This window comes from Marmota marmota, unplaced genomic scaffold (assembly GCF_001458135.2).
Source record: "Marmota marmota marmota unplaced genomic scaffold, marMar, whole genome shotgun sequence".
NCBI lineage: Eukaryota > Metazoa > Chordata > Mammalia > Rodentia > Sciuridae > Marmota > Marmota marmota.
The window spans coordinates 10,880,902-10,894,950 of NW_025999990.1; the positions used below are offsets into that span (position 1 = coordinate 10,880,902).

General features: G+C 47.4%; 1 protein-coding gene across 3 annotated transcripts in view; it reads left to right on the forward strand.

Moving 5' to 3' along the window:
* Window positions 1-14,049, forward strand: part of Alpk2 (alpha kinase 2) — a 114,052-nt gene that overhangs the window by 71,199 nt on the left and 28,804 nt on the right. For all 3 annotated transcript variants that reach the window (XM_048806156.1, XM_048806155.1, XM_015482185.2), the window contains exons 6-9: window positions 936-4,296; window positions 8,507-8,654; window positions 11,283-11,410; window positions 11,509-11,544. In XM_048806156.1, coding sequence (XP_048662113.1) covers window positions 936-4,296; window positions 8,507-8,654; window positions 11,283-11,410; window positions 11,509-11,544 — 3,673 coding nt within the window. The remainder of the gene's footprint in view (window positions 1-935; window positions 4,297-8,506; window positions 8,655-11,282; window positions 11,411-11,508; window positions 11,545-14,049) is intronic.

Genomic DNA, 14,049 nt, shown 5'->3' on the forward strand with positions numbered 1-14,049 from the left:
AAAGATGGAGTCACTTTAATGCCAAGAATTAGCATTAATTCCCTTCTCCATGACTGGACATAATTTGAAATAGTCAATGGGCTGAATGTTTCAAGAGACAAGAATGTAGTCAGAGTTTGCTGCTTCCTTGAACGGTATCCAAAATCTACAACATTCAGATGGTACCAAGATGAGTTCAGTCCTCAGACTGGGAGAGTTCTGTCTTCTGCCCACTTCCTCTTTTTCCTCCCTTCCCTCCTTTCAACCCTTCCCTTTTCTCAACAAACTAGACAGTCCTGAATCCCCTGGTTTACCAAAGGCTACAGGGCCTCTGTTTTAAAGTCTGGGAGGCATGTCAGGATTTTTATAACCTTTTCAGGGGCAAAAGCTGATTGGCGGTGCTGATAGCCTATTATAACTCCATTTCTTCATTAGAGGTGGGCTCAAAGGACAGGCCTGTCTCTGTTCTTTAGTATCATTATTAACTAGAAAACTGTCATATTTGGGGGACAAAAATTGCTCATTGCTACTTTACAAGTACTGTGTATTTCCTTTGTAATGGTCAAGTGAAATTCATCTTTCTAGAAAGCGGCACATAGATCATGTTGTGACTTATTAGAGCAAAATCATTAACATTCAATTTATTTCCATCTCTTTTTCTCAGAGAGAGGAAGAGAAAAATTATTCAGTAAATGATGAGTGTCAGGTAGCTTTTTGCTTATGATGGTAAATTTGGGCAAGGGTCCTGTGGAACATAGAATTGCTTAGATTTGTATTTTGCCAGGAAGTCTCTAACAGCTAGGGTGATTTGGGGGATTCATGTTCAGATTTCAGTCACTCCAGCTCTTCTTGTCCATTATTACAATCATTGAGGATTAACACTCAGGACTGCTGTTATGTCCTGCTGAGGCCTCTCCCAGGAACAATTCTATTAATACCACTTTTCATCTTCCCAGGGGCAAACTCAGGAAACAGCCAGGGAGAGAAGTTCTCTCAGCCAGAAGCCAGCATTCCCAGAATTTGCTGGGAAGGAGTCTCCATTCACCGGGACCACAATGGATTCCTTCTCCAACTTATGGGGGATCCACAAGAAAAATGCATCTTGGACCCAATACCTAGAGGAAGGGGGTCATGCTGAAGGCCCACAGCAGGAGGAAGAACCTGGCAGAGAAGGCCACCCACCTGGTGGTTCTGGGGCAGATGGAGAACATGAACAGAACACCCAAGAAGCCAATGCTGGAAAGATGTCCCTGGCTGGGCCCTCAACACATCTCCCCTGGGATGCTGGTGCTGACTGCAAGGAGCCCGAGGTGCCGGAGCCTCTCTCTGCTGCTTCCCCTGGCTCTGCAGACACCAGCCTCCCCTTGGAGAACGTGTGCAAGGGCTCAAGGAGCAGAAAAGCAGCATGTGTGACAGAGTGTTTTGGAGTCAGTGACCAAGGAATGTATTGTGATACCATGGATTCTCCTGTTGGGGCACCAGCTGATAAATATTTGCCTCAAGAAATCTGCTGCATGGACTATGAGCTCACAGAAGGTCAAAGCAAAGTATGTGATTTATGTCCTTCTGATGACAAGACACTGGCAGTTCTTTTACAAACACGAGGTTCTGAGCCTTCACAGTCTACGTGTGCAAACAGCAAGGACAAAAACACAGCTGTGTCCCCTCTTTTCATTAGTCCTCTCATCTGGAACATGTCACAGGAGGCCAATGCAGGGGGACATCAGACTGAGGTAGAGAATTCCTCCTGCATCTTGCCCTCCACAGCACAAGATGGCCAGGAGAGCCCAATCCCACTCAGCTTGGGAGGGCGTGGGGAGACACATCTTCCTTCCTCTGAGGATAACCCTTTCCTGAACTTTAAGGAAGGAGGTGACCAGAGTCCCAGTGTCCAAGTCACCACCGGCTCACCAGCCAATCATGGCTCAATCTTGAAGCTTTGGCAGGAGAAGCCAGCAGCACTGACTGCTCAAGTCGAGGGTCTTCAGGTGCCCAGGGAGACTGAGGACAAATCAATGAGTGCGGTTGCCACCAAAGTCCACCCAGCCAAGTGCCAAGTTGCTTCAGTTTCTGAGAACAGCCTTGCAGATGGTGCCAAGGACAGCTCACCTGAGGCAGCGGACAAAAATGTTGTTCTATTACCTTCCAACGTACAGTTGGGTCATATTTTTGGTGGTTGCACAACTGAATCTAACAAAGATTCACCTTGCCTGGCCCTCAGTGTTCTGGAAGATCCTGGTCATATTCCCCCACCTCTTGAGGGAGAGGGTTTCTGTAACATTTCCCCTCTTCAGATCGATAATCAGTCTAGAGATGTGAGTCAGTCCACAGACAGAGCAGACATCAGGAGCCTTGAACAGGATTTCCAAGAAAAAGGAAGTGAAACAAAGCAGAGAATCCAACTGGACAGCTCATTCTGCCAGGGTTCTCTTTCTGTAGATGATTTCCAAGAAAGTTTGCCCCTGGCATTGGCTGCACAAGAGGAAGCCAGCAAGGTGCTCTTGGAGGCCTCTCCAGCAAAGTCTAGGGCAGAAAGAAGGTGCAGCTCAGGCCCAGAGACCAGTGTCTTCATGATGGCAGAAGCGGCTGCGGAAGAAGATAGTCAGCCTCTGAGCGGTGTTCCATCTGTCTCTGAAACACCCCAGGAGCATTCTGGACTAGGGAGTTGGGAAGCAGGAGCCAAGTTGAAGATTATAACCCTAGAGGCTTCTGTTTCTGAAATTTGGCCACCAAGACAAGGGACAGACCCTGAGTATAGGGAGGGAGAAGCTGGTTCCATAGCCCCCGACAAGGCCTGGGCTCTACCTGATGCTGCTGTGTCTGAGGCAGACCTGCTGGAAACAGCAGCATGGGCTCATGGTCCTCAGGCTGAGACAGGTCCAGCTCTGGCCAACAACAAGGAAACCTGTGAAGGTGAAGCACCAGTTAGCAGGGCACATGGGAACACTCCTCCTTCCCAGGGCTTGAGCCAATCTAGACTACTGGAGTCGTCTGTGGACCCTGTTGATGAAAAGGAATTACATCTTGCAGATTCACTATCAGAGGCCTCAGAATCTGGCAGGAAGGAAAACGTTAACCAGGAGGAAACCCAGCTCCAGGTGGCCCCCACTGTCTTCTTCAAACAGTTTCTGACCTCCCTTAACATCCTAGAGTCCTCTGTAGATCCTCTTGATGGTGAGGCAGGCGTGGTGGAGCGCCCCAGGGCTGAGCAACCGGAACCTTCTGAATCCACACTAGGGGCCATCAGAGAGGGGAATACATCAGCTGATGGAAACTTGGGTCAGGGAGTGGACATCTGTCCTGCCATTCTGCAAGTTCCATGTCCCCAGGACAGTGGGGAAACCATTCCAAGCAAAACCAGAATCAACCAAGACCAAGTAGACAGGGAGAGAGAAGAGGTTGAAGGAAGTCAATATAACCAGGCAGGGGTGCAAGACCAACCTGCCAGGTGGCCAGCGGAAGAAGGTGGGCAAAGAATTCCAAGTACATGCAGGATAAGCCAAGTGCAAGAGGGCAGGGGCAGAATCTCAGGGGAGGCAGAACAAGGTCAAAAGGACACAGCCAAATTTATTTCCCCCACTTCACCTCTTTCTGGTTGTCTTTCAATAACACATGCACCTGTTGGGGTTGATGCTCACAACTCCACAGTTTATGATGGACCTGAAAATGATGTTTTTGAACCCAGAAACCATCAGTACATATTTTCTGACTCAAAGGAAAGGGGAACTATGGAGAACGAGTGTGGGAAATGTGTGCCCTTCTCCAGTGATCTTACGCTGTCACCTTGCGCTTCACCTCCTGAAGGAACCATCTTTCACTCTTCACTCAGCTCTCAGATTGAGGAACTGAAAACAGAAGAGCCTCAAACTGGGGAAACCAAACCCTCAGGCTCATCTGGCTCCCCCCAGATGACTTTGGCTTTCATTTCTGGAGAATGTGAGTCAGAGAACTCCTCTGAGTTCCTGCAGGACCTGTGGCAGAAGGGCTTCCACTTGGGCAGGGAGGAGAAGCCGGGGGTGAAGAAGCCCAGCCGCGTGGCTGCCCAGGCTGGCAAATTACCAGGGACCCATCGAGCAGTGGTCACGTCGGAGGAGGTCAGGAAGCAGCAGGAGACCTCGAGCAGTGGACATTTAGCTGAGGGAGTAAAGAAGAAAATTCTGTCCAGGGTGGCAGCCCTGAGACTGAGATTGGAAGAGAAGGAAAATGTCAGAAAGAACTTGAGTCTTCTTAAAAAGATCCCTAAGCTCGAAAAATCCTTATCATGCTCAGACGAGAAAAAAGACCTAAAAAAGGTAGCTTGCAAAAGAGAAGGAAAAGGTGAGGCTCTGTAGCTTTTTTTTTTTTTCATTGTTGAAGTTTGGGTTTGTAAGATGAGGTGTGAAGTTCCTGTGTCCTCTTGAGCCCTTAGCAATTCAGATAAGCATCCGGCAGGTGGCCATTGATGCCATGGTGTGGACAAGTGGCTTGGGACGCAGGCCTGTGGGTCTCAAACTTGAACAGGCATCAGGATCCCTGGAGGGCTTGTTACAACCCAGATTTCCTGGTCCCACACCAGAGTTCTGATGCAGTGTTCATGGGGAGGTGGGCTCAAGAATCTGCACTCCTACCAAGTTCCCAGGTGATGGGGGACGGGGCGGCACACCTGAGAAGGGCTGAGAAAGGCTGCTCTAGGTGTGTTTGATTGAGGGAGCATGATTACAATCTCTTTCTATTTAGTTATCCTTTAAAAATTATCTAAAAAGATAAACAATGTGGCTAATTAGTATAATTAAAAAGAACATAGCAGGATATATAGAAAGAAGTATTCCAGTGGCATTTTTGGGATTCTCCTCTTTAATCACTGATGTTCACTCAAAATGGCTTAACTTAACCTTGGTTTTCTTCCAAATATGAGTATAAAATTTCTTTCCAACTCACCCTCGCGCTCTCTGAACTTAACCTCCTCTAACCTCTGGTGGCTGAGTTCCAGATTTCAAGCCACTTGAACCTCAAAAGCCCTTGTAATTGCAGTTATAGTATCACTTTAGCCCCCAATTCCATTCCAGACCCCGAAACGGGCCTCTTTTATTTCAAATGCCTCTTCCCTTCCACACACAGTGCAGAAGTCAGCGGGGAAAACTGTACGGAGAGCTAGAGCACAAGTGCCCAGGCAGGGGCAGAGCTCTGGCCCAGGTGACCTGGAGGAGAAATTTGGTCCTCACTATGCCTGGGTCCTCTGACCCTGAGGCCCGAGCTTTTCTTTTCTCAGACCTTCTCAGACCTGGTTCTGAAAAGATGGCAGAAGAAACTGCCTTCTGAAGAGAGGGGGTCTCCAACAGCTTCTTAGTGCATATTTTGAAATATATGAAAGGGAAAGAAGCAATGCTTTTTAAAAACAAATCTCAGAAGTGGTTTCAGCCTAGAGGGAAAAATTTTATTTGGGATTCTTGACCACAACTATTCAAGTTGCCTGTGGAAGGAAGGGTGATGCCGAGAGCCGTGCTGTGGGAGAGTTTGAGCCCAGCATCGCCACCCCAAGCACCGAGGGCTGATGACAGGGTGGGCCACGTTCTCAAAGGCACAGTGCTAGCCGAGCTGGGACCAAGGGCAGTGGGACACAGGCTCAGGGGCCTGAAGAGACCTTGGAATACACACAAACACTTTTCCAGACCAGACCAACCCAATGTGGCAGTGAAGGACCATTACCAATGCCCCCAGGGCTGTGGGGACCATGAAGAGGCAAATGAGATTTGGGATGTTTGCAGGTGTTTGGGCCCATGTGGGAGGGAGCTGTGATGTGGTGGTTTAGGGCCCAGATTAGGAGCTGGGTTGCTTGGGTTCAAGTCTGGCTTCTCCCAGGAACTGGGCAGCCTTGGACAAATGCCTCAGCCTCTGGAAACCTCGCTTTCCTCACCTATCAAATGGGGGTGCTGATAATAGGGCTCATCCCCACATACAAGTGCAAAGGAACATGAAGCAAGTGCCCATGAAATAAATTCAGAACTTCGTTCAGACACAGGGTCATTGTGTCTGAGTTGATACCAACTGAGTATCAGAAGAAAGAGTGCTTCCTAATGCACAGCCTCTCTTCTCTGAGGAACACCAGGCCTCATGGAAAGGGGAGCCTCTGGTGAGGGAGCATTCAGGGCACTCTCCCCTGAATTCTTCTTGAGTCCCAGGAGGGCTCTGCTCACACCCAGGTAGGCTCTGATCCTATGTCCTTCCCCAGTGGTGGGGGAGATGCCTGTTGGGTGGGTCTTTCCTTCTCAGGGAAAGGTAGGACAGTGCCTCGGTCCTTCCAGCTTCTGGCCCTAACTACAAACAAGCACGAGGCCATTTCTCTGAAAGAGCCCTTACCTGGCTTGGTCTACAACTGCCTGACCATTCATTTATTAAGGACATATTGTTTTATACAGTGACCCCAATTACTTGTGATAATTAGTGCAGCGAGTACTTATTCAATAAGAATCTTCCGTGTGCCCTAATCCATATGAAGCAACAAAGCCAAGGACAAGTGACAGGAGAGATGATTCTCTTCTGGCTCTTACCACTTGGCATGGCAGATTGTATAGGCTCCCCTTCAACAATGGTCTGCCTCTTCCTTGTAACTTGTTACCTTCGAGTTGTCTGTCCATCACGGATTCTAAATATGCCTTCTTTAGAACCTACTCCACCAACACATACTCAAAAGATTTTTAATTTTGTCTTTCCAGGGTAAGGTACAGCAATTTCATTTTTTTTTTTTAATGTCACCACTAGGAAGACACCAGGCTAAGAAGTTCCCATTCTGCCTGGTGCAGAGTCTTCATCTCTGCTCAGTATTGCCCTTCAGACCTGTGGTGACACCTTGCCTGTGTACCCACAGTCTGAAGCTCACCCTCCCCTCCCCTGGAGCAGCCCAGATTCAGTGCGCCCCCGTCAGTGACCTGGTGGGCTAGGAGTTGGAAGTATGCGTGTGGCAGGGGGTGGGGAGGGACTTGGATGATTCTGAAAGAAAGAAAACAAAGGCCGGGTAACCTTTTCGAGGCATCCTCAGGACAGTGGAAGCCTCAGGTCCACCAGAGGACTTCTGTGTGGTGTTTGCTCAACACTTGATAAACAGCCACGCTCCTGGGCCTCCTCTGACTCATTTGGCTGCAGTGCTCTTCTCTCACACTCAGACAATCCTTCCCAAGGCCCCCAGGCTCCTTGCTGAACCAGTTTCCTGTCTCCCAGAGCCCACCCTTCAGTTCTATACCCATTTAAGGCCCTTCTCTCCACCATCCCACTTTTTTCGTCTTCAACACTTAAAACAGCCTTCAGAACATGTAGGTGTCCCCAGATGGCCCAGGAAGATTGCCACCACGTGGAAGGGACTTCAAGGGAATAGCCCAGGTGGAGGTGAGTTGGTCAAGACCTGGGTCTAGCATCTGAGGCTGTGCCCTGGAACAGCCTCCGCTTGGGCAGGAGCTGCAGAGCCCAAAGAACCAAATGAGATTTGCCATCAGTAAGGACGTGGAGTGTTTTCTCTCTGGATGATGACGCACTTGGCTCCAGTAATGTTGTTAGTAGTCTCAGCTACTCTCTGGTTGAGGGATTTGTTACCAACCAGCCCATTGCCGCTTCCTGGGCACATAGTTAGCTTTAAAATATGCGTTCTTATAGCCAAGTGTCTGCGGGGGGCCCAGGAAAAATGGGAAGCTCGTTTAACACAACACAACACTCTTCACTGGAGTGGAACAGGAGTAAACAAAGCCTCCCGAGGGATACTTTTGGCTTGCCTGTGGATCATATAATGTTTGTGACATTTGTTCCTGAAGCTGCAGAGCACGTTTCCAATCATCTCGCACATCTGACTCTGTCCTCCGGGTGTTCTGGTGTCTATGTTGCCACCCAGTGGCTTCCCTGACTAACTACACATTTGCAGGTCAGGCTCTGCGCTCCTCACCAATAAAAATAAAAGGTGATATTTAAAGTTCTCATTCCAGCCCCTGAAATCATTTCCTTTTGGTTCCTGTTTCATTCAAGTAGACACCTCTTTTGAGAGTGAGAGCAATGTCCACATCACTCCAGTCCATAGGCCATCTTTAGCAAAGACAGCTTTGAGGATCGAGCATTTTTCAACAAATAATTTATTCTTGAATTGTCTTTTACATTTGGAGACTTAACTGCAGTTACCTGAGTAGTCCATATTTTATTCTACTTCCTAATCTCTGGATCTAATTTTGACCTGGATCACCTGGTAATTATTTAAAAGCATCTTTATTTAGCCCAGGTCCTATAGACTAGGTTGCTCCACCCTTAAAAAAAAAAAAAAGTCTTTCAAGTTCTGTCTCACAGAGGGCACTATAGACCTCACCCAAGGAGTTTTAAGTAATGAAAAACAGGAGTTTTCCATCAGAGTGGTTTGCTCACTTTCTAACTGTCCAAGCAAGCACATCACCTCTCACTCATTTTCCTCATTCATAATTTGGGGGTGTTATTCCTGTCTCTCAGAATTGTGAGAATTAAATAAGATGCCATGGGAAAGTCTTCTGCCTGCACTGACCTACACCTCTCTTGTTTCTAGCTCCAGTCGTATTGAAAAAGATCCAGGCCGAGATGTTCCCTGACCACCCTGAAAATGTAAACTTAAGCTGCCAGTTTGCAGAAGTTCACGAAGATTCTACCATCTGGTGGACAAAAGATTCAAAGTCAATAGCTCAAGTCCAGAGAAGGTCGGGTATTTGATCCTGGTTGCTTTTCACAGTTGATACACACTTATTTTTTAGTGTAGTTACAAAATAAAATCATAAATTATAGGAAGTGAAAAGGCAAATGGAAGTAGAGATCCCCTGCCCACAGCTCCAAGAAGAGTGGGAATGGCATACAGATTCCTGAACGGGGCATCTCACCTGGCCTCTCACCTGGGCTCTGCCGCCCGAGAGCTCTGTGTTCTTAGGAAGTCACAGGACCTTTCCTTACAGTTTAAACTCAGGAAACATGTTAGTATTCTTGACTGAGGATCTGTGGTCTTGAGGCTAAAGAACTCTCTTCTGTGTGTCTGTGTGTCGCCAATGAGTGTTTTCTGCTGCATAAACTCTTATTAATCTGACAAAGGTGAATAAAAAGAAGAAAAGTTCCATGAGTTTACCAAAAAGTAATAGCTACTCAGGATGACAGGCAGCTGTCTCTGAGGTGGGGAGACCAGTTAGTTTCTGGGTCCCTAGGACAGCACAGGAGGGGACGCTGAGGAAGAGATGAGTGAGGATTCTTGCCGTGGACACTGGTGTGGGCTGAACCTGCCTCTTGGCAGTTAATGATTGTTCAGCTGACCTGATGAACGCAGGCTTCCTCTGCTGCATTCTAGACACAAATCACCTGCCTCCATGAAACCAGCGTAACCCAAACAGCCTGCAGGCACCCACTCCTGCTCCAGGAGGCCCCAGGTCAGCCCTGGGGCCACAGAGGTGTTCACATGCCCTTCAGCTGGTTGTGTATAGATTGAAAATGGAAGAAAATCGGACGGTTTCTGTGCAGTTAAATCAGATTTGTCTTCTTGGAACAAACATCTGGAAATTCTTTCCCAAATGCAGCTATGGAAGACGAGAACTGTGGTTTCCTTTCTATCAACATCACCCCAGAAAATCTAATTAGACGTGATTGATCCAGTAATCACTTAGCTTAAAAGGTCACCATGACCCTGCCTGTCCTATGTATGGCTTTAAAAGATTATTATAATGGAGAAGAAGTAGACTGACTTTTAAGTCAAGGAGGTCCCCTAGAACTTTATTTTAAAAGTACTAAGTATTCATTTTAACTTTTTTTCCTGAACCTGTCAGCCAAGAACAATTAAACTAACATTTTCAGTATTTTTAAATTAAACAGGCTTGATTGGTGCTTAAATTTTCCGGGTTCCTTTTCCATTTGAGGCATATTAACAAAAACCTCACCTCCCTCTAGGGAGCATATGTCAATAGTAAGCACTGAAGTCTTTTAAATTCTTAGTAGTATTTGCTTCATTTCATGTTGGCAGTAGCTTAGTTGAACCCATCTGCTCTACACTAACACTTGAGAATGTTTGGAAATGATAATTCCTTTGTATATTGAGAGATCATTTATATTATTTCAGGTGGGTTTTCAAATATTAGGTAAAATCTCTCATCCCTACTTTTAGTTGAGTGTTTTCTTTTAAAAGTCCCTCCATGAAATATCTCACTGCCTTATTGTGTTATTCAGCTTTCCATCACTATGACAGAGCACCTGAAATAATTAACTTATGAAGAAAAAGGGTTCATGTTGGTGCATAGTTTTTGAAGTTTCAGTCCAATATTTGGCAGACTTGTTGCTTTTGGCTTCTGGTGGGTATGTTGGGTGGCAATGTCAGAGAGCAAACTGCTCACCTCATGGCTAGGAAGCAAAAGAAAAGTAGATGTGGAGGAAACCAAGAAGAAAGTGGTAGCATGCTCTGCTTGTGCATGTAACAGTGAGATGTTTTGGCTGTGTGGAGGCCCTTGGCTTGAATTTCTCAAAGTCTCAGGTCCTCATCTGTGAAATGAGAAGAGTAACCATCTTCCCTACGGGGTCATTCTGAGCATAGACCTCTAAGTGCTTTAGCACAATGCCCAATACCTACCAAGTGCTCAGTGTGCACTAGCTGTCACCACCTTCAGCACCAATACCTGCCACCACTCTGTTTTGTATTCAGAGCATGATGTCTGGAACTTAATGATATTGGATAGGTGGGTGGTATTCGCCAGGGGAAGACACTATTTTAAAGGAGTCCCCCACATCCAAGCTGGTGGCACACACCTGTAGTCCCTGCTGCTAGGGAGGATTTGGCAGGACGATCACTTAAGGAGTTCAAGACCAGCCTGGGCAACACAGCAAGACTCTGTCTTTTAAGACATCACCAAAAGGAGGTGGGCCTCAGTGGTGATGTTTTATGTAAAACAAAGGACCCGTTTTGTCCCCTGTTTTCTGGGTTTAGGTTAGGGTATGGAGTCACCAGGTTTTCTTCAAGTGCATAATTGAGGTGAATTCTGAGCAGATGTGTTGTTGACAACTCCCAGGTGACTGTTGTAATTCTGGGCTCTGCAGCTGAGCCTGGCAGTTGAGCCTCAGTCTTGTTTCTGTGGACTCCTCCTGCCAGTTAGAGTGAGGGGGGTTAAACCTAAGGGTCATGGTCCTCCGCCGATAAATGGATGCTCAGAAAGCCCGTCGGGGTCTAGTCCTTTCGCTGGACCACGGGGGGAGGGGGGGGGAACACAAAGGGGGGAATCATTACCTTGTCTCTCCTTTCGGGCACTAGGAGAATGCGACTTAGGAATGACTAGGTCTGTGCATGTTAATGTCCCCCTTTACAGTGCAGGGGACAACTCCGCTGTTTCCTTGACCATCGTTCAAGCCAGTCAGAAGGACCAGGGTCTCTACTGCTGCTGCATCAAGAACAGCTGTGGAAAAGTGGCTTCCGAGTTCCACCTCACCGCCCAAGGTAACCGCGGCTCCTCAGTCTCAGGTGGAAGCCCTGGCCCCGCCCACTCCCGAACGGACACCTGGACTGAAGCCAGTCTCTTCTTTGTCTTCTTCTAGTTCTCAGACAGCTTTCCAGTCACGGGGATATTAAAGGTAAGCCAACGTGAGTTGGCCTGTTAGAGGAAGTGGGCTCCCCGTGACAGCTCCCAGCGTGCATGTCCCCACAGACCCTTCCAACCCAGTGGGGAGCTCAGGAATGGCCAGAGAAACGAGGGGCGATTCAGGAGCCATTTCCATGAGATTGTAAGGGCTGTCCTCCTGTGTCCTGTCACTGGGCTGCAAACACCCTCAGGCGCATCGTTGATGAAAGAGGGTGACCTGTAGTGATGGGGATGCTGGGAACACCGGTTGGGGGGAGTTTGGATCTGACTTTTTCTGTCGGCGTCCACACTGGCTGGCGCTCAGCCCTGCTGTGTGGGGTTCTCCAGCCTGTGACACTTACACAGCATGTTTTGTTTCTTCGATTCCTTTTTTAGAATAACTAGCTGAGCAGAGAGAGTCGAGGGCTGGAGTATAACCCTGTTCGTTATAACCCTGTTCGTTCATTTAATGAAAATGAAAGATGGGTTTTTGTGCCTCCTATCTGGCATCACCACAGCCTAACAGCTGCTGCTCCTGGACGCTTCTGCCACCAGAGGGCCATTCATTGAGTCTCCCACAGTTTGGTGGAATCCACATTTGTCATTTCCCCTCTTAGGGGAAATCACCCATCTGCCTAGGTCGACCCATGCCCACCCCTACCTGGTCTGTATTTTTCCAGTTTCCATGGAGCAGACACCCTCTGCACGGCTAATTTTACTCTATCCATGTGGTCACAAATTGTGAAGCTGGTGGAGATGCCCACAATCAGCTCTTGGGAGCCAGAGCAAGGTGGCTCCGAATACCCCTCAGTGCCCCGCCCCACCACCGTGTTACTAACTCTTAGCACAGCATAGGACCCTTGTTCGGCTTTAGGGAGGATATGGGTAAAACTCGGATGATTAAATTGGGTTAGCATCTTAAAGTTGTATTGTTAGTGCTGAGTTTTAAAGCAACCAAAACACCTGAGATCTCTGTAAAAATAGGACAATTGAAGTGATCCAGGTGCACTAAGATCCAGGATGCCAAAAGCAAGAAACTGGATCAAGGCTGGGAATGGTCTAGCAAATATTGTGATATTGATCCAAAACAATAAATTTAAATGCAAGCTCTTCATAACCCCCCCATGCTAAATCCCCATCTTCAATGTGTAGTGTACTTGTGTTTTAATTTAAAATCCTCCCTCATTTCTGTTTCACATCCCCAAAAGTCAAAATATGCAAAAGAATCCATTCCCTTCCTCCTTCTGCTCTAGAAAACAAACCGACTTTGATGAGGGCTTCGCGGTTGCAGTCAGCTTCTTAGCACTGATTGGCATTCACATCTGACATTTGCTATGACATTCTTGATTTTGGTTTGCATAAACTCGTGTCACAAGGCTTTCACCAGTCAAGAATGAGACCCTAATGGGGACATGTCACAGACCAGCAGATGGAAGTGGTGCCACTGGTAGGGCCTGCTGACTCCAGCCAGAGTCCTTGAAGACATCCCCTGCTCCCAGCTTCTGCCCCTCTGACAGGGCGTCCACTTTCAGTGACTCACCAGACTGGGGAGGCCATACCTGGCCTCACTTGATACTGTACCTTTATTTGGATCAGCTGAAAATTGCTTTTAATCACCTTTTTAAAAATTATTATTTAGAGAAATCTTTCACTAAATATTCATTGAATTCTCTACAGGAGAAACAAATAGCATTTTGTAAGTCAGTCTCTAATTAAAAAACTAATAAAGCTAAACTCACGGGAAAGCCTGAAATGAATGATGGGCCAAATTAAACACAAGTAACCCAACTTAATGATGTCATTACATTTTATTAATATATTCGTGATTTGCTCTTCCCTCCCTCTTAGCAGTCTTTGCCACAGGGGCTGCAGGTAGCCACATGGTTTCTCTGTGTGTTTAGAGTTTGGATTTTGCAACTTCTGGGTGTAGCAGAGAACCTCAGGGAGTTGTTTTGGTCTCCTGACACTCACAGGCACCTGCTCCAGCCTTTCCGGTTCTCTCAGGGACTGCCCCCGCAGGTGCTGGAGGCAGCGGTGTGGGCAGGTGAGCAGGGCAATGGAGGGCTCTGTCTAGCCTGAGACTTGAACTGCCACACTCTGGTCTTTTCTGAGACCCCCCCAGGTGCTCCGTGTTCCTGTTATTTGAGTCACCCTTCCCAGTGAAGAAACTGGTCTAAATAAGGCATGCTTCCTGCCATCTCCCCCTGCAGAAGAGGTCTGAGCTCTGAGGTGACGCCCTCAGGAACAGTGATATTTCAGGCACTGCCGCAGCAGATATCCCTTGGACAGGACATTCTCTCACAGTTTCTGCCAAGTTGCAGGTGCAAACCTGCTTCCTCTGCAAAGGGAGTCATACTCCAGCTAAAACTCCAGCTCTTTCCCCACGGGGCTTTCCAGAGACAGAGAACAGTACTAAAAATTTTTTTTCTTTCTTTCATGGTTTATCCTTGTTAAGTAGACATTTCTGTTGGAACTGACATGATTGTTAACTATACCACATATAATACTGTACCAAAAT